Genomic DNA, 23,181 nt, shown 5'->3' on the forward strand with positions numbered 1-23,181 from the left:
TAGAGCTTTGTCTGGGAATAGACTGTTATTAGGTCGTCTCCTCACAGGGTCAATAACACTGTTACTACACCTCCCAGACACTGAGGAATGGCTGGGAGGCTCTCTAATTGGGTGGTCAGGATTATTTTGACAAGCAGTGAATAGAAAACTAAATAATGAGGCAGAATTATATGTTGCATGTGGTAGTTGTTGGGGCGGTGGGGAAGAACAAATCCCTGTAAATAGACATTTACTTGAATAGGACTCATTGCATGCATGACTTTTACCTAAATAGCATTTATCCACATATGCAGCAAACCAAACAATTAGTGTTTGCTGGCAGTAAATAAAAGAAAAGACAACAAATACAAAAATCATTTCAAGACTTATTTTTATTACTAAACTCTATCTAAGGCAGCAGTTTGTGTCCACAGGTCATTCTAACGTCTTACAGTGAATAAAATAAAATGGTACAAAAATCAGTTCTGCTGTGTGCTACAAACGTCATTAGACAGCTCTTGGTAAATAAAAGTTCACAGACAATAACAATAATAAGCATTATGAACATTCATTTTCCCCTTCAAGTATGCTACTATCCAAAGTGACTAGTGTAAAATTGGCTGAGGAAATACGTTCATGATTATTTACACATTAAAGGTCCAATGTGCGCCTATGAGAGTGTGTATAAAAGGAAAAACACAACTGGAGACAAGTCGGTTAGAAATGTTTCCGCTGCGTTTTCTGTGGAGAGCGCGCACACACAAACACACACACACAGATACCCACAAACAGAAACACACAGACAAACACACACAGTGATGTGACTGACTGGCTTTAAAGTTTTAGAACAAAGACGTTAAGCATTTCAGTACAGCAAAAGAACATTTAAGACTTGAGTTGGTCCAAACAGCGGCACCAACAAGGCAGCATCCACCTCTTCTGACGAGGTTTACTTTAAGTTCGCAACTGAACTTAAACCAGTTTTCCTGCTGCCGGACATCTCTGACTCAGCAATAAAGGAGACACTTGGAAAAAAAGGAAAATGGACAGACAAGCCTGAAAATATATCTTTGACAAAACCATCCCATCCCAATATCCACTTAAGGGCTCTCTCCGGAGCTTTCAACCAAATCCCATGTTCTTCATTAGCATTAGCAGATAGGAGTTTGCTCACTTGACCAGCAGATGCTATGATTTTATCGTCCATGTTGGCCTTTAAGTTAAGAATTGCCTTAACTTTGACGAAGAAGACTGTGTGATATGGTTGAAACTCTGGCAAAAAGCTTGTAAATGGACGTTGAGTTGAGACCTTGGTGTCATAGTCTGGAAAAATATTTTTGTTTTGATATCGCTTCATCCAACGAGAATCACCAAGTATGTTCACATGCACATTGTTGTTGTGTTTTAAGAGACGGTGTACATAAATACAATGCACTGTATCAGATAAGCTCATATCCTGATAATGAAAATTCCAGATGCCATAGTTGGGTTGTGCCAATATAAACCAGAATACTGGGGAACTTCAACACCCATTTGATTCATTGTTTGTATTTGCTCTGGTTTCAAAGTGAATATCTGTGTATACAGAGATATTTCAGATCAGGACAGGAGCATAGAAAAGATTAAAAAAACATAAAGCCCCAGAAATAGACGTGACGCAGAATATGAGCCTACAGTGTACTGTAAACACACTTGTTGTGGACGCTCCCTCAAGGATGTTTAATAAGTAATAACACTTTGTGGATGACCACACAACAGCACAGTGTCATTTATCCTTCATATAAGAGCACAGTCAGGAACCCAGCCAAATGTGTCTTTGGTTTAACCAACTGAAACAAGCAGGTGGTTTTGTTTTCAAGACTTCTACATAATATTGGTGAATCATGACTCATAATTTGCTGGAGAGAGACAACACACAGTGCACCTTGGCTTCAATGCTCCAACATCAACAAACATCAGGAGATTAAATATGCAAACGTTCAATATCAGTTCCACAGCAATGGCTGACAGTGATTTCGTTAAACTGCCACGAGTCTATCCAAGCAAGGCGTACCATATTATACATACACACCCATGTGTGTGTATTCTAAGTGTATATACACATATGCAGAAACAGACTTTTGGCTGACTTTTGCATCTTGATGCACGTCAAATATCTCTGTTCCTACTACAAGAATGTGTAAAAGTAAGCCGGTAAGTATGTACAACAATATACATAATATACATAAACCCTCAGCTCAAACTCCAGCTAGCGATCACAGCTTCAGAGCTTCATTTGACAAAGACAAAAAGCTATTCTGCATTCTTCCTTCCAGAGACACAAATCACATGATTGTGTCAACTACTTCATGATTTAAAGGGTTCTCACGTATATACAGAGAAAGACAATCACATGGACATCTCCATATTTCTTCTGTGTGAAAGAGATAAAGGGTGGCATTTAAGAGAAAAGCTGACAGTCGTTTTTGCTGCAGGACCACTGCACCTGGTCACAGTACCGCTTCTCTGTCAGCCACAGATTTAAGACCCCGCTAATGAAATGTCATCAGCAATCAATAAAACACAGTGTCAACGAGACCTCAGAGTTTTAATTAAAACTGACATCTTATATATATATATATACCTCAAAGATATACCGGCTCTGCTAAAACAAACCCATCCTGACAAATTTACTGTCAATTCAGCAAAAAAGGAGTCCAGAGACACAAGCTTTTAAAAACATGAGTTGTTAATCACATGAACTTTTCATTTCCTGACTTGAGTGAAAAATGAGGGCTGAATATATAAACTTTAAATTGCTTCGCTATTTTTCTGGCCAAGTTTTTCCTGGGAGTCTCTTGAAGACTCAGAGGACAGACGAGTATATTCTGTTTATGAGTTGTTAAGGAGGAGGACTGTGTATTATTTAATATGGTGCATTATATGACTGAAACCACTTCAGAACAACCAAGACTGAGAGATATAAAACCGTGTGAATAAAGCAAAAGTTTTCCGTGATACGTCTGAACTGTCGTCTAGTGCAAAATCATAAAGACATATTCTAGTAGGGTGATGGAAATACATGAAATTTGAAATAAAGGTGAATTTAAAAAGGTCCTTCTTAACATTGAAAATATTCATCTGACAAAAACGTCCCATCTCAATCTCAATCTCAAATTAACGGCTCTTTCGGAAGAGTTCAACTAAATCTCATGGTCTTCATTAGCAGATGGAGTATATTTATCTAACCAAAAAAATCTAATTGACCAAATATATTAAAGATATCTATGGCTTTGTCTCAGACTGCACGAGTTGGAAAAAAAGTAGAATTTGCCACAAGCTGAAGTCTCCCTTAATTGAAATTAAGCATTTTAAACAGACTGAAAAACAAAAACGAGCTTCAGGTTTCACAAACAGTCGCAACACAAGCAGTGAATTCCACAGTTTTGCCATCTGTAATAAGCATGATTAAGAAGAACAAGATCGACAAAATGAACCATCACAATTTTGACACCCAAAGAGTAGACATTTAGTCCATAAAAGTTAATTCATTAGTCTGGAATGGAGTATTTACACTGTGCAAATGAAACATCCAGCAGAAAGTGTTCCTCTTTTAAGAGCTGGGTCATTTCTGAGTTCCTGTTGAATCATTTCTTGTGTTTCCGGGTTCAGTAGAAGCAGGTGGTTAAAGCCAGGGCGTCATCACTGCAACGTTCACTTTTTTCACGTTTCACTAGCCAGACTGATCGCAGTCTCCTGAAGAATCAGCCGACCGTTTTTTCTTTCACATCGCTCCTTTCAGTCAAATCCCTTCTGCTCTCGCGGCTAATGTCTTTGGATTGGCTTAACTTCATTTAAACCTTTTTTCATACATGTTACAAGGAGCCTTTGTTTTGACAAATGTTTCCTCCTCATACTTGTTGTCCTTTTGAGTTAAACAATGTGAATTAAATAAAAATAAAAAGTGGTAAAAACATAGATGGGGCAGCAGTGTTAAAATAGAAATGTAAAACCTTTCTTTTCTTCATGGGCCACTGGAGTGCATACAAGGGCTCTGCTCTCTGTTATGGAGTGCTGCAACTTTGTGAAGATATTTAACACCACCCCTGTACAGTGCCCACCATCAACAATATCACTCTCGCATGTAAGTGGTTTCATGGCAGCAACTATCCCATAATTCTTCTTTTTGCGATCAGCGGTTGATCTGAGTGCAGCGGACAGGACTTTAGAAGAAGATGACATCCTCCTTATTGAGGTCTTCTGTGGGGATCTTGTACGGTGGCGGCATGCTGTGGCTGTGGGGGAGCCCGTGAACGTTTACCTGGACATGGGCCTGGGCGTTGGGACTGAGGGCCTGCGGCTGCAGATGGGGCTGGCTCTGGAGGGAGCCGGTGCTCTGTGAGTGGGGAGGGATGCTGGGAGGCTGCATGGAGGGCTGAGGATGGGACTGTGCAGGGGGCAAGGGGGGCTTCTGGACATTTTGAGAGTGGGAGGTGCTGATGGAGGAGGTGGACTGGGTGTCTGGCCCACCATTGTCTGGAGGACTGATTTGATCTGTAACAGACAAACAAGAAGGGCTATTAGAGAACAAGGCATTACTCCAAAAATAGCATGGAAAAAAAAAAGCAGACAGATTAATCATTTCAACCTGTTTTTTTAAAGCTGGGCTTACACAGTCTAACTGAAATCTATCACCTGAAATCCTGCCAGTGTTACTTTGTAGGTGGTAATTGTGAGGGAACCGGATTAAAGTGTTAAGGCGTCTGTGTCAGTAGAACAGCCTGCCATTAATCAGTCAGGCTTGTGGAGCTGATAGGTGTTTACACAGGGTGAGGCTGGGCATGAATGTAAGCTTTAGAGAGGAACGTGATCGGGTGGGGTCCGGTTTGCCCAGGTGGAGAATGTGAGTGTCTCATGTTTGTGTCTGTGAGAACCAAGTTTAATAATGCAGTTGGCAAAGACAGACGGGAGGAGATCGTGTTTGAGGTTTGTTGTCACGGAGCAAAGAAGGAAGTGTGTGTGCGCATTAAACAAACAAAAAAAAAAAAAGGTACCTGCGTGGTGATGTAGGGGAAGAAGCTGAGGAGGGGCCGACAGCGGGGGCTGCTGGTGGGGGCTGATGGAACGCTTGGCCTTGAGGGCGTTTTCCTCTCGGGCGGACAGCTTCATCGGCAGCATCTGCTTCATATCCACTGAGGCTAGGAGGAGGAGGAGGAGTGAAAGATAAGATGAGAGGGAGAGGGAAACACAGACGAAAGGTGATTTAATTGTAAAATTAGATTGCATTGGTAAACTAAACCTCCTCTCAGGCCAGTATTTGATAAATCAGAGGGCTGACCCAATTTACACGGCTAATGTGATCTAATGAGTCACTTAAAATCAGGCTGATCAGGTCAAGCTCATGTCAGGAACAGATGGCTTGTATGTTGATGAAGAGAAAGTGAGAAAGATCACTTTTAAAAGAGAAAATACTGCTCTGTTATACATCACCTGTAAGAGTAAGAGAGAGGAGGAAACCTTAATGCAACACTCATAAACATATTTAATAAAAGAGTATATTTATGATACTTGTTATGAGTTGGCAACTGTAAGTGCAGGACCAACAGAAAATTCATGCACTCCACTCTCTCCTTTTGCAGAAGAAGAATAGCATCATCCTCTTCATGTTTCACACGTTTCCATTAAAATATCAGTTACAAGACTGCCATACATGCACACATATGTTTAGATGCAAAAACTAGTCGATGAATCAATCAACCAGGAACTAGTCTAAGAATCTATTAATAAAATTACTTTTAATGATTCCAGCTTGTCAAATGTGACAATTTGTTTATTTCCCTTTCCTACATTGTAGTGAATTGAATATTGTTGAGTTTTTGACTGTACAAAAATAAGGTGGAGAAATTTATTAAAAAAATAAACATTAAATTAATAAAAAAGTTTAAATGTGCTAGTTGCAGCCATAGAAGCACACATATTATGATGTGTATTACTGTTGCTGATTCAGACTCCATGTAAAGACGTGTGTGCACATCCGTTACTGTTGATTCTTATCCTCAGGAGATGTTCATACATGGAGATAGAAAGGAACACAAATGTAACCCGAAGCAATGTGCTAGTTTTGGCATGTCCTGTGAATCTCAGTACCTGAGGTCTATCTAACTCACCAGTGCTGTCAGTGCGATGTGAGGCTTTGCCAATCTTGCCTCCTTTCCCTTTGCCGCTGCTGAAGGCGGCCAGCTTGGTGGGGATCTGCTGCTGCACCCCCACCAGCTTGTGCTGCTGGTTGGTGGTGCTGAAGAGATGAAGCGGCACCTCCGTCTTCAGCGGTAGGGTGGAGGAGCTCGCCTCCCGCCACAGCATCAACTCGGGGCGCTCTGGATAGTCGGCTGGTGCGACGGAGAGGCTGGGCCGCACCAGGGGCTTCTGGGGGAGGGGCTGGTCGGAGACACTGGTGGAGGTGTTGAGGCCCGAGGACATGAGGAGCTCCCCGTTCAGACTGCCAGACAGGGGAGCCACCTGGAGGAGAAGACTGAATGTTATTGTCAGAGGAGACGAAAGCCTTCTTCAAATCCTGCAAACATCAGTATTCAAGTTCAGAAAGAACGGCTTCCCAACTTTGCACAGTAATATCCATATTTGTGGTCAGATTCTGTTTGGAAGTTGTGGAAAGTCGAAGTTTGCATGGTCCTGTATATTTGTGTGTGTGTGCAGCCTGTTGTTAGTTATGTATGAGAGTATATGTCTGCAGAAAAAAATAAAACAAAACCTATAACAACTTCTTACAGAAGACCACAACACATACGCATAAACAGATACACACCATAAATCGTCTGTGCGACACTGTCATTACGGAAACACAATCTGTTGAGTAGCAGGGTATTTATGGGCTACAGAGGGAATCGGAAACACATGCAACCATTTCTGCTGAGCACACAGTTTGGTAGAAAGGCTTTTGATGTGTTCCAAGAGACTCAAGGACAATGCACACACACACACACACACACACACACAAAATGAGAAACATAAAACCCTTAATAGTCCCTGTGCACATAAAGGCGTGTCTAACAAAACAGGAACAAAACCGGCTGAGCTGCTAGACAAGCAGGGCAACAAGAAAAAGACTCATGACATCAGCGGATAAGAGACACTGTCTGCATTGTCCACTAATTACTAAACTGAGGGAAAGATGATATAGAGATGGAGTCAATGTTATCATCCAATCTGCATTCACTGAGCCTAACCAGGAGGGTTCCTGCAACAATACAGTGGCGTAGTGTTTGTTTGTGTTAGTGATTCCACATTTGTTGCATAACGTGAAATATAATAAGCATCTCTTCACAGTGTTATTATAGTTGGACGGTTTAAATCCCTTCCATAACAGTGACACAATGTGTTGCTGAAGGATATTTGTCACACATTAAATCAAAATGTCAAAACAAAGGTAACCATCAGTCAATTTTTGGCTGTTGCGAATCAGCTTTGAATCTACATAAGCAAAATAAAAGCACTTGATGTTAAGGATGATTGACTGAGTGATTGAAATGTGTTCTTGACCTACTGTAGCTGCAGACCAGTTCCAATCTGAGAAGAGCTTTTTCAAAGCCTCTTAAACATGTTAAAGTGTCCTCTAAAAAGACAAGAGGATGGACAATACTACATATTCATTCCTTATAAGGAAGCAGATATGGATGTTGCATTACAAGTAACTAAAGCAAAAGTTTTCAAATAAACAAATAGTGGTTATTAATGGGAAATAACTGGTAAAATATAATCAATTAGTATGTTTGATTGGTTTAAGTTACTGTAAGGAACTTTTAACTGGTTATGAAACAATCTCAATTTAATACTGATGATTCTCTATGACCTACATAAGGAAACCAGATTGGGTATTTTTATATAGTTATTCGTAATGCTTGTCTTTCCACAGGAGTAAAAGGAGGTTCAGGAGAACCAGAACCAGGAAAGCAAAGGAAGAACTATCAGACAGTGCTTTAGTGAAATGGGACTAAAGGAACTCTGGTGCTCAGACACTCCCATTTCTACCATTCCTCATAGCAGCTTTAAAAAACAATTATGTAAGCAAACCGACATCCCAGAAGTGATCACACAATGAACCTACATCCAATATTTAAAAAAGGCAAATATTATCAAAGTAATACCAGTTTTAACTGTAGTGTATTTAACCTAGAGTCAGGCATCAGTCTAAAACTGTTCTGTTTGGTATGCAGTACACATGCTACATGATTGATGATGATGCCAAATACTTCCTGTTTATAGGGGGAACACATGATGACAGTGTTTTACAAGGCATGAAAAGCAGACTCATGTGACTCTGTGTGTGTGTGTGTGTGTGTGTGTGTGTGTGTGTGTGTGTTGTGTGTGTGTGTGTGTGTGTGTGTGTGTGTGTGTGTGTGTGTGTGTGTGTGTGTGTAGACTGTAGCTTCCTCCAGTTGTAACAGCAGAGCACCCGAGGCAGAGAGGGGCCCTGCAGTGGGAAAGTGTCCATACCTCCTTCCCTAAAGGACCCTTTCTTCTTTCCCTCCATCATTTTCCCTCACTCAGCACTCACTCATCTTGGCACACAGATGTTGCATTGTTCCCAGAACAAGGCGATCGGCTTTAAACGGCACAAACAGCAGGTTTCCAGGGCAGTCAACTGTGCGGAAGCTACAGAGCACAAAAAGCCTGAACTGACAGCACATAAACAATTAGCAATGGCTGCCTTCCAGAGGCTTCTGTTAATGACAGGCTCGGACTGGCTAATTATACAGCCAGGTTTCTCTCATCCTGAAAAAAAACGCCTGGATATTCCCATGTCACACTGCACAATATGGTGCGTTGTTCACAATGTGACAGCGGTGGAAAGAAGATACTGGCTATCGAATCTCACCTGGACCAGATGATGTGTGGAACAGTAACATGTGTGAGGTATTGACTTGAGTATTTGTACACGATTAGCAAACACTGTAGCCTTAAATCTGTCTATTAATTTGCGTCATAGTAATTCATACAATGCATGCAAGCTGAGTAAATACTGTTTTGTATGAGGTTTGGTGATGAGCAATGACTCAGCAATTTATAAAATGACTCCCGGGACATCACGTTAGAGCTGAAGCGATTAGTCATTGAGCAACCGTTTTAATAATTGATTAATCTCCTAAATCGTTCATCAAAAGAGCTTTTTTGATCGGACAAAACCAGTCATTTGATGACATGACTTTGGACTCTAGGCAAATTTGATGGACATTTTTTTGCAATTTTCTGATGACCAAGGAGTGATCGATGGTGTGCAGACCCATCAACAATAGAAGGAATCATTACATCACATTACCCACATCTGAAGAATTTATGGCTAGAAACAAACAAGATGCACAGAAATGCGTAACTTACTCTACATGCAACCTTGTTTTCTATCACAGTGCAAACGGTTAACTGTGGGTCATTTGACAACAGTTCAGTTGAAGGACAGGTCAGAATAGTTCTGCATACAGTGTGGGGCAACAGGTGAGGAGAGCTTCAGTGGCAGTTGGCGTAAAAAGAAAATCTCTCAAATGTACTGCTTATAGAAGAAGGGGGTCACAGGTGTGTGTGTGTGTGTGTGTGTGTGTGTGTGTGTGTGTGTGTGTGTGTGTGTGTGTGTGTGTGTGTGTGTGTGTGTGTGTGTGTGTGTGTGTGTGTGTGTGTGTGTGTGCATGGTAAGGGTGATGATGTGTAGGAGTTATCCTTCGGGGGCTTTTTAGACAACAGGAACACAGCGTCGTAAATCAGCCTGAGGCCAAACAGGGAAAGAGATTACTTAGTGTGAAAAACACAGATACAGGTCACCATTTTACGACTGACCTTTAAATGTTTCTTTTGAGCTTTGCCAATCTTCCCGTGTTCTTAGCAATGCCCTCTGTCACGTTCATGTAGTAATTTACATAAGGTAGCCATACAGTTAAAAAAAGTTGTTGGCTCTCGAGCAAAAAGCAGAGTGGATAAAGGGGCAGTCGCTAGATTGAGGGCTTTTATCCAAAAAGCTGCATGGTTATTCATTGATGCATTTACCCATAAAGACCTCACCAGCTCAATGCGTTCCTTATCAAGGGCCAACTGTGATCACATGAGATAGCACATGAAAGGGAAGTTCCTCTGAAGTCAGGACATGCCGCAACTAGCTCCATTCTTACACAAACACTCATTTATGTTCCGAAACACACCCACACACACACACACACAAGTAGGCATGTCATTTTTTTTATATTTATGAGGTCTAATCATAGCTCTCAGTTTTTGCTGATGAGTCTTAATGTTGGGTGTTGGTGATTAAATGACTGTTGATATCAGGCTGGCCCGAAGCCTGGAACAGATCCTGAGGTCACAGCTGATGAAAAGACTGTTTGATGTGTTTGACACAGAGGGGGAACAAACCACTTCCAAATCTCCCATAACCGCAGCCAAGAAATTCCCATAGCAGGGCCAACAGTATAGAATGGCAACCCATACATCTGCATGTGTACAAAACACACTACTGAGCTTGTCTAAAACAAATATTATGGGTATGATTTAATGGGATGTTGGGTGCTGATAGTGGGTAGATCTGATCTGCTTCTCATCGTGCAGATCATGCAACAAACAAACAAACAAACCATGCGACAATCTAACTATCAGTGAAGGCCTCTGTAATTACCAGGGTCCATGCATTACTCACCAAAGCACATTAAGTCAATTCCGCCAGCGGCTTCGGTTTTCCAGGAGTTACTGTGAAGTGTTTTAGGTACAACTCACAGCCAAAGGCCTGCCTTCTGCAGCCCGTAATGAAATGATAAATGCAATAACTCATGTCAGCTGGTTGTGTTTGTGTACTTCTTGAGTTAAGTCATGCCATGCCATTGAAAGATCTTGTTTCCATGAAATCCTTTGGATGTTTGATGGGCAGCCAGATGTCTGACGATGTAATGCTGCAGCAGATGAGTAAAAAAAACAAAACACTGTAGCGTTTCTTTGGGGAGGACAAGTCAGGACTTGAATGGCTGTCATTGTTTCATCTGTCAGTTACTCAGCCTGCTGTGCAGGATAAGGAGAAACTGGCGAATCACAGATAACTGTCAGGCTTTAACCAGGTAGGAATGTCAGACAGGCAGAGAGGGACTGGTGACATCACTGGAGATAGCCTCAATCAGAAAAACACATCTGTAGCGGATCATGTCTATCAGTACATCTCTCCTGGAGATTGGTCAAACTTCTAGAAAAAAAGCATTCCAGTTTGTACACTCTGTACAGAAGCAGGAAAAAAGAAGAGCAGCACAAGAACACACTGAATCATCCAGCTGAAAAGGTTTCGGCTTTCTTAAATTGGAGCATTAGTCAGAGGCAACTATCCCATCATTATGTGTATATTACATGGCCTCTACATGATGACTGAATCATATGTGTGACTCAGGAAGAGTCGTCAGCAACATTCATGCTCCTTACCAAATCAAGATTGTTTGTTTCAAAATATCATCCCACCAATTTAAAACGAAATTACAAAATCAGCCAATGCTTTCTAGTGTACACCATACAGGAAAATCATGAGCAACAGCTCAGAGTGGAGGGACCAAGACTCAAGTGTTAACAGACGCAATCTTGATTTCACAACAAGTGACAATCCACCTGATGAGAAAACAGTTCACAATAAAGAAGAACTATGTGGGTAAATATTATGATATGAAGATGATATAAATGGGTCAACTAGGGATGGGCAATTTTGCCTGGAAATAATATTACCATATTGCAGGGCAGCTTTGACAATGAAATCCTGAAAAATACTTCATTGATAATTGTTGCCTCAATTCAAATAAACTGTTGTGCTCTCTCATGATTTATACATCTCTTTGTAAATAGGGTTAAATATTTTTTGTATTGCCCACCTTTTGCATTTCTTATATTGATATTTATGTTTTTTTCCATTAATGTTATGAAGTATTTTTTTATGTGAGGTCTTAATTTGCTGGATTAGTCGCCAAAAACTGAAATTGGTTTTATTTATTTTTCAAATGAAAATAAAACCATTCTCTCATTTTTCAATAGCAGATTTAACTGCCACTGTTAGTCTGTATCTTTGATGAGAAAAGTATTAAGATAAAACTTCCCATGCTACAGTTTCCCCTCTCCTCTCCGCTTGTCACAGAGATCGCCAATCAACCAAACTGTGATGGTGATACAGGCCTTTGAAATCACTAAAGGCTGATATTAAGTATCATTACTGTAGCTCCTTGATGGATCCGTTAGCACCGGGCATGAAATTACAGTCAGTGGATCTTTCTCAAAGTCTCTCTCCCATGAAACTCACAAACAATGACCCGTATTGTACTAGCACGTACTAGGAAAGCACAGGGAGGAGAAACGGAGGTAAGGAGAGGTGGAGGGAGAGACTGCTCCCTGCGTAGGTGGATTCCTGGGATCGGCGGTTATAGATGCGTTTATTCATATGTGTGTTTATCATTCATCCATCTATGAAACAGAATGTGGGAGCTGAATCCAGTGTTTCTTTTCCACCAGTAAGAGCACCTGAACCAAGAACTAAATGTTCTTTCATTCATATATTAAGACAATCAGTGTTTCAGATGCTTGAGAACTTTGAATGGGTGGGCACAGCATTCAGGCCCAGGGGATGGAATGGAAGGGAAAAAAAGAGATGCAAGGAAACAGCAACGGAAGAAAAGGAAACAAGAGCGATGGGAAAGCCCCGTCTTATTCTTTATCCTGCGAGTAATCCTCACCAGCACCATAGCTCCTGCTACTACCTCTTCACCTCACCCAGCACCTCACTCTTTCCTCAATTTCCACTTTCTTACACACAACTTTACAAAAGGTGCAGTAGCATAGTCTTTTATGACCTTCAATTTAGAATGTTACAAGGTATAGAGCCAGAGTGCAATTAAGTCCCGCACTCAGGTGGTGAAAACAATTCATCGCTTTCCATTGTCGTTGTAATGTGTGAAGGTGCCTGCTTGTCATTTTTATCTGCTAGCAAACAAGAGATTAATGCCTAAAGGATGCACTCTACAAAACCCAGAACCAAGTTTTTCTAAGCCGCCAAACCCATAAACTAAGGAAATAGACAATAATACGTGTGTTAACTGAAAAATAGGTTGAAGTATCTGGAATAAATCACATAGTATCGCAATCAGAACAAATTCGACAAGTTAGTTAGCTACAGTTTCATCTGTTGTTTCTATGTCTGTGTGGCTGCAAGGATCCACATGACGCACATGTCGCCATCTGCAAATCTGCAAATCTGCTGACCCTACGCACTGAGAAACTTGCGTGAACACATCCGTACATGCAAACACATAATGTAGAATAAACAGAACAGTGTCTGCTGTACACACTTTTTTGACATGAATAATTTTGAATAAATTAAAAAGTATCTCTACTAGCAATAGCTTTATGCTAGTCTTGTATTGTATGTTCAGCCTTTTTCTCTAAATGTAGGCAAACTGTGATATTTCTGTATTCAAGTCATCATCTCCACAACCAGTTTCCCACCTCAATAGTCTTCCTCTTGATCTTCTTCTGGTGTTCCAGACGTTCCTTTTCCTTCTCCACAGATCTGGTGGACTCTCTCAGCCTCTCCAGGTCCTCCTGGTACGTCTTCCTCTGACTCTCCAGCTCCCTCCTCTCTTCTGCCAGATGCTCCTGCATCAATAGAACAAGTAATGTTGCACAGTTTGTGTGGAATATTGATATCAAAATACATCGTGTATTTTGTTTACTGGCGTTCAAAATGCACACACTTAACTGAGACATTAACCTGAAAGGACATGTAAAATGTTTCTGAAACAGTTGGAATGTACAGTACCAGTCAAAAGTTTGGACACACCTTCTCATTCAACTGCTTTCTAAAATATAAAACATATTCTGGTTTGTTGAGCATTTGTTTGTTTACCACATAATTCCATATGTGTTCCTTCATAGTTTGGATGTCTTCAATATTAATCTACAATGTAGAAAAAAATATAAAAATAAATAAAGAAAAACCATTGAGTGAGAAAGTGTGTCCAAACTTTTGACTGGTACTGTATTTGTATATCAGTAAATCAAACTAGAGCGCTATATGAACAGTTTATTCTTTTTTTTATTAGCAATAAGAAAATCACACATAGCACAATGGAACTGTGAATTCAAATATTAAGTACAGCTGCAAGGTCATGAAATTCAGCCCTCCACACATATCTTTTGCTAAAGTAGGACAGATCATTTCACCTCCAGCCGTCTGCACTCCTCCTCCCTTTGTCGGAGCCGGGCCTCGGTGGCCTCCACTTGTTGCCGGTGCCTCTCCCTCTCCCTCTCCCAGCGTTGCTGCTCCTGCCGGTGTTGAGACTGCAGCTTGTGGAAGCTGGCCAGCTCTTCTCTCTGCAGAGCGATAGTCCGCTGTTTCTCCTGCTCCAGGAGCACGTTCCCTCTGTGGCGGCCGGGCATGGAGGCCCGCTCTGTCAACGAGGCCCGCTGCAGCTCGATGTGACTGTCCTGCTGTGAAATGATGGCCTGAAGAGAAAGACAGGGGGAAAAATAGAACAAGGTCATTAGGGAACCAAGACAATGTTTATACGCTATTCATATGAAACAGAAATTCAACACCTTTGAAAGTTTTCAAGTTTAAGTAAGCCAAACTGCAAACACAAACACAACATTTTGAAACAATATCTCTGCTAACATACATACATAACACATGTTTCAACTTATTTCTTTCACTGACTGCATTCATTTACCTGCAGACTGTAGAGCCTTTGGGAGAGCATCAGCACTCTGTCAAAGAACTAGAATAAAGAAACAGACAAGATTATCATAACCAAATAACTAGCAGAATCACCAAAACAACACAGCTTTTTTAAATGAGCAAACTTCTCATGGGTACATCTTTTCAGTTCAGAATGCATGGCTATGAATATTTAAACCAGCAGAGTTGTGAAGCACAAGGTGACAGATCAGAGAAGGAGAGTTTACCTCAGCCTCGGGGAAGGAGTTGGACCAGATGCGGTTCCATCTGGCAGGAGAGCAGCATGTCTCATCAACCTGAGCAACAACACACAGCGGGTCATACCAAAGATAACAAACACTATGAGTACTGTATACAGTACTACATACTAAACAAACAATAGAATATAGATACTGTAAAAACATTTAAACCATTAAAAATAAAAAAAAAAAATTGCTTAAAATTTTTATTTTTTTATTTTTCAAAAGCTATATTTTGTGTACAAAACAAACAGACACTATGCAATTTTTTTTATTCCTGTACATCCTACATATATATATTTTATTGAGCGGCTTTTATAAGCCATAGTGGTAAAACTAAAAATATTCTCTATGGAAAATAATGTTTAAAAACCTGTTTCTTCAACCTTAACATGAGAGCTGAGAAGCAAAATATATGAAATATTGATCAAATATTTGTCAATAATTCAACAAGGAGAATTTTTCTGTTTCCCTTAGAGCGAAACAAAGAAAGAACTTAAACATTAAAAATATATTTACTTAACTTAAATTTATTTTGTTGGACCACAAATTGTGCAAGGTCATAAGAACCTTTTCACAGCGCTGTCAGTAATAATTACAACTGATCCTGAGACAGAGAGTAAAACTGGCTTTGTTTCTCACACACAACTCATTGATGACAACATGTCATTAACTTTCGTCTGCCTGATCATTCTCATCATTGTTTCATTAAGGCTTTATCTATATATAAACAGATGAAGCGACCTGCGAGGGCAGGGTGACCGTAAACATCAGGACATGGAAACTTTCCAGATGACTTGGTCTGGTCACTACTGTTTACAGGAAATAACACCGTGACTCATCCCAAGATATACTGTTTGTCTGTGTGCGTGTTGAGCGCCTACCGTCTGCTCCAGGGTGTGGCTGCCACAAAGGTCTTTGAGCTGAGGGTCAGAGCTGGCTCTCTGGCTTCTGTCTCGGTTTCTGGTCTCACCAGAAAACTTCTTCTTCACACTGCCATCTGGCACGGACACAGCAACACCGACACACACAGAAAGGGACGCAGGGACAAACACACACAAGTAATTAAACAAAACAGATACAGAAACATTGACACTTACAAACAATGCACAGAAACAACCCACATCCACATGTAAAACCATACACATAAATTCGACCAATAAAACCAATTCAAGGAATTAAATTTGTTTACAATTGAAGATTTATTAAATGGCATAAAAGCCACTCAAATACAACTGCAAATCCATTAGATGGTGGACTTCCTCGGGGCATGGATTGTGCTGGACTCACTCTTACTGAGGATGCTGCGGCTGCTGTCGTAGCCCCCGAAGGTATCAGCTCGTCTGGGCAGAACACCAGAACCGCTCCCCTCTTCCAGCCGAGAGGTTGGAGTCTCCTCCCTCACTCCAGACTGCAGCAGGTTCTGGAGGTTCTCCACTGAAGTGAAAGAGATGGCAAATTAAGGTTAAAAAGCTGGACAGAGGGAGAAGTTTAGACAGAAAAGTAGCAAACTAAACAATGCTAATACCTACAGATTTATTACATAGATGCAGCACATGAATATACAATTGTCAAAATGTACACCTCTGTATCTAAAGCAGATTTACATATCATGCTGCATTGTCCTACCCTCAGTGATCGCTCCTTTGAGCAGGGTCTCCCCCTGCTGGAGGTCTGAGGCGTCTCCTCGGAGCAGAAGTCTGGAACGTGAAGCTGTGTCCTCTAGACCTGCCACGGACTCTGCCATGTCTGCAAACAGCTGCAGCTTCTCTGTAAGGGCCTGGACGACCACTGCATCCTTCTGGCTCAGCCGCTCTACGATTGGAGACATGAAATAGAATAGTAGAGGGGTTATATCCCTAAAACAAAGGATAGGGATGCAGGTGTTGGATGCAGCACAACCATTATCCTTTACCACACCTAAATATTCTTGGCTGTTTTGAAAATCTTTTATCGTCCGTTATCAGTTTCAACTACTGAGATGAGATTAAGAGAAAAAGATAAGTCAACTTCTAACAATTTTAAAGTGAATATGATGAATGAGCACCCCCTTGTGGCCTATCACATCAACTGTATGATTTTTCCAGGGGGTTTCTTTATATTTCACTTCTTAATTGATCTACAGTTACCTTGAAATTCTCTGAACCTGAAAGCTCGTGCCTCTTCCTCCTCGCTGAACAGCCTCTCTTCCGTATGAGGACAGCTAAGAGGGGACAGGACCAAAGACATTACAGATAAGAAGACACCGAAAGAAAACTAAGTAAAGTTCCTACACATTTTCTGTTGTACCAAAATCTTTCTCATATTTTGTTTAAAAACTTTCCACAGAATGTGAATAATAGTAACAAGCCGTTATGTATTTCTACCTCTCAACAGCTTGCCGTATGTTTCTCATCCAAGTGTTTCGCTCCTCCTTGGAGGCGGTGTGGATCTCGTACATCTCTGGCTCATTGGAGGAGGCGCAGATAAGAAACATGGCTTTCTCCTCATGGGCCACTTCCCTGACAATCAGCTTCTGAAGGGAGATCACTGACGGCTTGTTATCCTGAGGGGATAACAAAAGAAAAAAGAGACAGAAGGGTGTGCTTTGTGTTACTGGTGCTTAAGGTACCGTAATACAATTTGATTAATGACATTTACAGAGTATCATTGGTTCAATTCTGCTCCCACTTACTTCTCACTGCACATTACTCAAGGTTTTGCCTTTGATACACAATTTGTTTTTGTTAGATGGTGTCATGCTGACAGAATGGGTAAATCACTCACCACTGTAGCAAATACGTATCTCTGATCCTTCTCTTGTAGCAAGAGCAACACATCTGACAGAAGCACTGCAAGAATATCTGGAAGGACAAAAATCATAAATGACAACTTTGAAAATGATGAAGGTAGATGATAAAAGACTAGAAACATTTCATATGTATGGGTATCTTTTTCAATGTTAATTCATTCCAAAACAGAATAACATAAATAAATGTATACATATATAAAGGTATATACAGAGAACATATGTACACCTAGATAGTAGATGAGAGAAGTATTTTGTTTCATCATGCCATATGATACCTTTGAGCCTGCCAGAAGCAGCTTTCCAGTTGACTGTGCCCGCGTGCAGCAAAGGTCTCCTGCCCTGCGCCAAGTCCTCCCTGCGAAACACTCGGCCATCTTTGATCTTCCCCTGTGCCTTTGGCTCCATCTTATTGTGTATGTCTCGGAGTCGAGAGTTCTTCTCATGGAGATTAACCAGCGTGTCAACCTGAACGATGGTGTCTTTAATCAGACCCAGTGCTCGAGTCAGTTCCTCTTGCTCCTCTGTACCGGCTAGAGACAGAAAAAAAAACAAAAAAACATGTGATGTGCGAAGTTATTTCTCGCTAAATATATGGTTGTACTCTCTTCAATAGTGATTTATTTAGCAAAAGAACACAGGAGAAATACTGGACCTTCAGTGTTTTGCAGAATGCGCTCCACTAGTACTGGGTACTTGGTGATGCGCTGCGTCACCAACAGAATACACTCGCTCACTCCTAACCTTCGCACAATGGAGAGGTTGTTGACTTTCTGAGAAGAAAACGGTATTTCATATAAAACCTTATACACTCAGCTACAGATGCACTGTGGATTAAATCTGATATGAAAAAAGAAAAAAAAAAAATCTGGAAAGAAATGTGTCTTACCCGTATGACGTTTTGGAACTTTTTGTTGTTTTGCAGCTGTTCTTTGTAGTAGCTGACAGCCTCCGTGTGGTGACTGCAGAAATCTCCATAACTGTCCTTCATCCTTTCTCCTATCTCACCTGAGAACTGGAGCACAAAGAAAACTGTTATCTCTCTGTTCTGCTTTTGCAGTCTGGGTTTTTGTGCTGGCCATGGCACACATATGTTTTATGTGATGTTATCAAGAAATCAATGCTGGATGATTGTATGCATGTGAGTTTTATGTTTCTCCCCCTTACCTGTGAGATCAGAATGTCTGCCACTCTGTTGATAGTGTAGTTCCTCTCGTTGGGCGAAACAAGGTTTTCTCGCTGCCTCTCTTTGAGACGAGACAGGAAATGTGTGTGAAGCTCGAGGAGGTTTTCCAAACGGGGGAACAGACAGTCCAGCCTGCCAGAGTCCATCTGGAGGTTCTCCTTCAACTCTCGGACATACACGCAAAGCATTATCTTCAGCGTTCGCACATGGTGCATCTCTGTCTGCATCAGCTCTGTACAATGACATAAAGTCGCATGTTTATGTTCTGCCAGGTGAAACACATACATGTATAATGCATTGCAATGGGTCAACAGATTACCAAAACTATCTAATCAATGAGCTACTCCTCAGGTTTGAACACGACCTAAGGAGTCACACTTACCATAGATCACATCCTGTCGCTTCACCGCTTCTTTAGATTGCTTCTTAATATACTGCTGGTCAACCGCCAAACTCCAGGACTCTACCTCCAGGTCCTGGGCATCAGACTCCAGATCAGCCCGCACTGCTGCATAGTGGGCATCTGAGGAGAGGAGCAGAGGCATCAAAAACTATGACACATTACAGTTTTATTATACGAAAAAGGTTGGTGGGAAAATGCACAAAATTGGGGGTCCATTTTTAGGTAAATGTCTTCACTGAAATCATTCAAATGAGAAAAGAAAAAGGAGAGAAACAGCGGCCCTGGAACAATACAGTCTGGATTGTACAGCTCTTTCTCGGCATCAATAAGGTGACACCAACTCTCAAACTCTCTCAAAATGATTGATGACCGACATTAACAGATCTTGTTTCCTCTTAAGGACAAAAGTAACTCAAGTCCTCATTATTGACAACTTTATTTCTATACATTTTGTAGCATTCATAATTGAACAATGATATTTGAAAGATGATTCTCTTATACAAAGGTCTCCAATTACTAGCTGTGAAGCAACAAAGTTTAAGAATTGTTCACTGCTGACGTAATGTCTAGTCTTTTTGTGTTTTGGCAGGGCTGAAAATGATGCATGGCGATAGAGACAAGGAAGTATGAACTATATAATCTCTATCCAGTTTTTTTCCTTACTTTCGTTGTTAATCACAAACTTTTTAATAATACGAAAGCTTTACCCACCAAATTATGGGAATATCAGCCCAATTATGACACTACTGTGTGCGTCATCCAGTATGACAGCTAAATGCACTGTACAAGTGAAGATCTCATAGAGAGCAAAAAAAAGGAAGGAGAATAAACTCAAAGATGGTTTAGAAAAATCAATGAGGTCTTCTTTGTTTATTATTTTAGATATTTTTACTTTAGTCTTAGCACATTTAGTTGACCTAGCTAAAGAGGTACTGATTTGTAGCTGAACCTGCACTCTATACTATACTCAACAGATAATACTTCAAACTTCTTTTTTGATACAGTCAGCTTAGCACCTGAAATGTTAAAAGTACATATTTTTGTTAATCAAGGGTCATTCATACATTGTCAAATTTTCTTTTTTAGTAGTTGTGCAGTTTCTTCAGCTATATACCGTGAAGAAAATAATAATCTACGTTCTCCTAAGTGAGAACTAGTGGTGCGGTAGCTCTGCCACGGTAAGTGTGTGCCCGATAACAACAAACCTTAAAAACAGGGCAGCTGAGAGAAAAAGAAGGTGCAGTAGCTCTTTGTATGTGATAAAGCTAATACAAAGTTAGCCTGCCTTCCTCTCCCACACACTACAACTTAATGAGACAGGGTGAGGTCAACCCTGACTCCACAAAATACACTCCACACACCCTCCTCCATGGATTTAAGAAAACTCCCTTAAGACAAGCTTTTACTCTGGAACTGAGTGTGCAATGACAAACAAGTGCGGAAAGTGGGACTTTCTAAAATCGAAGTTCAATCCCCTCCTCGGGGAGTCAACTCACCTTCAACGATGATGGACTCGGTGGTGGAGGGAGCGAGGGAAATGGCGTCTTCGTTGCAGCGTTTGGAGCGGAGAGCATCTGTCTCATCCATCTCCCCAGGGAGGGATCTGAGGGATGACAACCACAAGTCCAAGGTGGCATACATGATGACACTGACACAAATGTAATCCCACTAGCTTGCGGTTGCCTAAAATCAATTTAGCAGCTAACATGTACATTTACAGGCCACACTGACAATGACATAAAATTAACCAGAAAAAAATAAACCAGGCAGCTACATGTTTTTATCGTTGGCAATCTACAACTCCCTCTCTCCTGCACTTGTTTACAACTTCCCTATGCCTCTGACTCTCTCTCTCTCTCTCCCACCACCTTCCAATCTCGTTACATATTTTCTTAGCGATGCAGCAGAAAAGTAGTCCAGTTCTAAGATCTGTCTAGACTCAGACATAAGGCGGTTATATTATTAAAGACAGCTTGCCTTGATATGTCAACTATAAATACACATCTTAGAATGGCACAGAGAAAATAGTAAAAGAATCTAAAAATATCCAGCATTAACATACAGCAGGTCCTGTAAACATCTACAAAATTATAGATTTGAGAGGAATATAGCTCATTTTTCTAGTGGTTTTTGAACTCCAGGTATAAAGGAATCCTGTCATTCTGGAGAAATATTTTTTGAAAAGGAAACAGTTATAAAGAGGGAGAGAAATAAAGAACTAGCTGCACAAAACAATGACCTTCAGTTGAGGAGTGAATAAGTCCAACTTGGAAGGCAGAGATACTCACCCTGAGCTGTTGTTGTGACAGAGGCTGTGGCCAAAGCTGGAGGTTGCGGTGGAGCTGCTGGTATGGGCGGCAGTATGCTGAGTGCTTAGTCCCCACGAACTAATGGTCATGCCTGGGGTGCAGTGAAATCCTGGGTGGCCATCCAGGCCCGAATGCTCCTGCTCTCTGTGCCGGTCTTTTAGCGCTGAGGAGGAAAAACGACAGACAGATGAAGGGAGAAAACGAGAAGAAGAAGATGCGGAGAAACAAAGTGAGGAGAGAGAGCAAGAAGATGTCAGGCGAAGAGGAGAAGAGGACGATGAGGACGACGACGACGTGGGCGGGTGTTTGGTTGACTCCTTTCCGATTCGACCCCAGTATTTTGTCAGCCAAGATCTAGGCAGGGATCGCAAGAACCTGCAGGTGATCAGGTCGCGGTGCATAAACACTCGAACACCAACATGTCTGGACAGACCCAACGATGAGGCGGAGGAAGAGGAGGATCGTTTAGCAATCCTGGAGCAACCTTTGGAGGCCGCCGTGGTTTGGGTGGTGCCTTTGGTAACCGCTAGCTCCATTCTGAATTTCTCAAACTGGGAGGAGTGGCAGAACGAGCTTTGTAACAATCTAAACTCTAAAGGTAAGAATCAACGATCTCCGTCAGAGTTGTCAGCAGCAGGTATTATTGCAAAAGCAATAAGTGATTAGCCTTCACTGGTGTAAACTAGGAGAAGCAGAGGACGGACACAAAGCCTGGTTTATATATACACATGCGACCCGCCCAGATCCTTCTCGTTCTCGAATTTTCTGATTCTGCAATTTTCCTCAATTCCTCTCTTCCCGACCCCCTGCATGAGCTACTGATTGACCAGAGCAGAACAAGAGGGGAAATCAGTAGTGGCTGACAGGACTCCAGCTGTTCAGAGCTGAATAACAACTGCTACAGGAGATTAAGTTAACCGGCTGCTGCAGCTGCTCACATCTCCTGCGGGTTCAATCACATGCAACCAGGACCTGCTGAACGTTACAATTGATGGACCACTTAATGATTATTATAATAGAGCAAACGGCACATTTAACAGGTCAAATTACCTTTAATCAAGCACAAGAATTATTGATAGGAGAATCTGACACTTAAAAGATCATTTGCAAAGATTACGAGGACGAGTCCATCTACAGATGGCATAAGAGTTCATCCGTTTCCTCCTCTACAAACCACCAGAGAGGAATCCTGTTTTTAATTTGAAACATGGGGACTAAACCATCTTGCTATCCATCAATGTGCTTTTTTTCAATTGATACCGCGGTGAGTACAAAGTGTTTATCTGCACATGCACGTTCTGCTTACCAAGGCTTTGAGATCCTGATGAGTATTTCCTCTGAGAAGAATCTCTCTGTGTGGAGAAAAAAAGTAAGACAGCATTTTTTCATCAGCTGAGTGACAGATTACAAAATGCCCCAAAATTGCATACTCTTATTGTACTTTCGTTACAGCAACACTGCTCACATGCCCCTAGCGAGCACAGTCCATCTCAGGTATTTTCATGAGGATGGACAGAGATATGTCATCTTCAGTGGAGTTGTCTTAAATGTC

The 23,181-nt window shown here is 41.2% G+C and overlaps 1 protein-coding gene across 3 annotated transcripts in view; it reads right to left on the reverse strand.

The window, feature by feature from the left end:
- Positions 1-365: 365 nt before the first annotated feature.
- Positions 366-23,181, reverse strand: part of LOC129094191 (rho guanine nucleotide exchange factor 18-like) — a 41,112-nt gene continuing 18,296 nt past the window's right edge. For 2 of the 3 annotated variants that reach the window (XM_054602265.1, XM_054602264.1), the window contains exons 11-31: positions 22,936-22,981; positions 21,609-21,792; positions 20,817-20,923; positions 19,300-19,440; positions 18,899-19,149; positions 18,621-18,746; positions 18,387-18,504; positions 18,010-18,264; positions 17,710-17,786; positions 17,310-17,488; positions 17,073-17,146; positions 16,573-16,758; positions 16,234-16,380; positions 15,828-15,943; positions 14,932-15,000; positions 14,697-14,744; positions 14,191-14,472; positions 13,474-13,623; positions 6,126-6,477; positions 5,013-5,156; positions 366-4,512 (exon numbers count right to left, since the gene is read on the reverse strand). In XM_054602265.1, coding sequence (XP_054458240.1) covers positions 4,184-4,512; positions 5,013-5,156; positions 6,126-6,477; positions 13,474-13,623; positions 14,191-14,472; positions 14,697-14,744; positions 14,932-15,000; positions 15,828-15,943; positions 16,234-16,380; positions 16,573-16,758; positions 17,073-17,146; positions 17,310-17,488; positions 17,710-17,786; positions 18,010-18,264; positions 18,387-18,504; positions 18,621-18,746; positions 18,899-19,149; positions 19,300-19,440; positions 20,817-20,923; positions 21,609-21,792; positions 22,936-22,981 — 3,381 coding nt within the window. In that variant the 3' untranslated portion in view covers positions 366-4,183. The remainder of the gene's footprint in view (positions 4,513-5,012; positions 5,157-6,125; positions 6,478-13,473; positions 13,624-14,190; positions 14,473-14,696; positions 14,745-14,931; positions 15,001-15,827; positions 15,944-16,233; positions 16,381-16,572; positions 16,759-17,072; positions 17,147-17,309; positions 17,489-17,709; positions 17,787-18,009; positions 18,265-18,386; positions 18,505-18,620; positions 18,747-18,898; positions 19,150-19,299; positions 19,441-20,816; positions 20,924-21,608; positions 21,793-22,935; positions 22,982-23,181) is intronic. The other variant, XM_054602266.1, reaches the window with a different exon arrangement.

The sequence above is a fragment of the Anoplopoma fimbria genome, chromosome 8 (genome assembly GCF_027596085.1).
Source record: "Anoplopoma fimbria isolate UVic2021 breed Golden Eagle Sablefish chromosome 8, Afim_UVic_2022, whole genome shotgun sequence".
NCBI lineage: Eukaryota > Metazoa > Chordata > Actinopteri > Perciformes > Anoplopomatidae > Anoplopoma > Anoplopoma fimbria.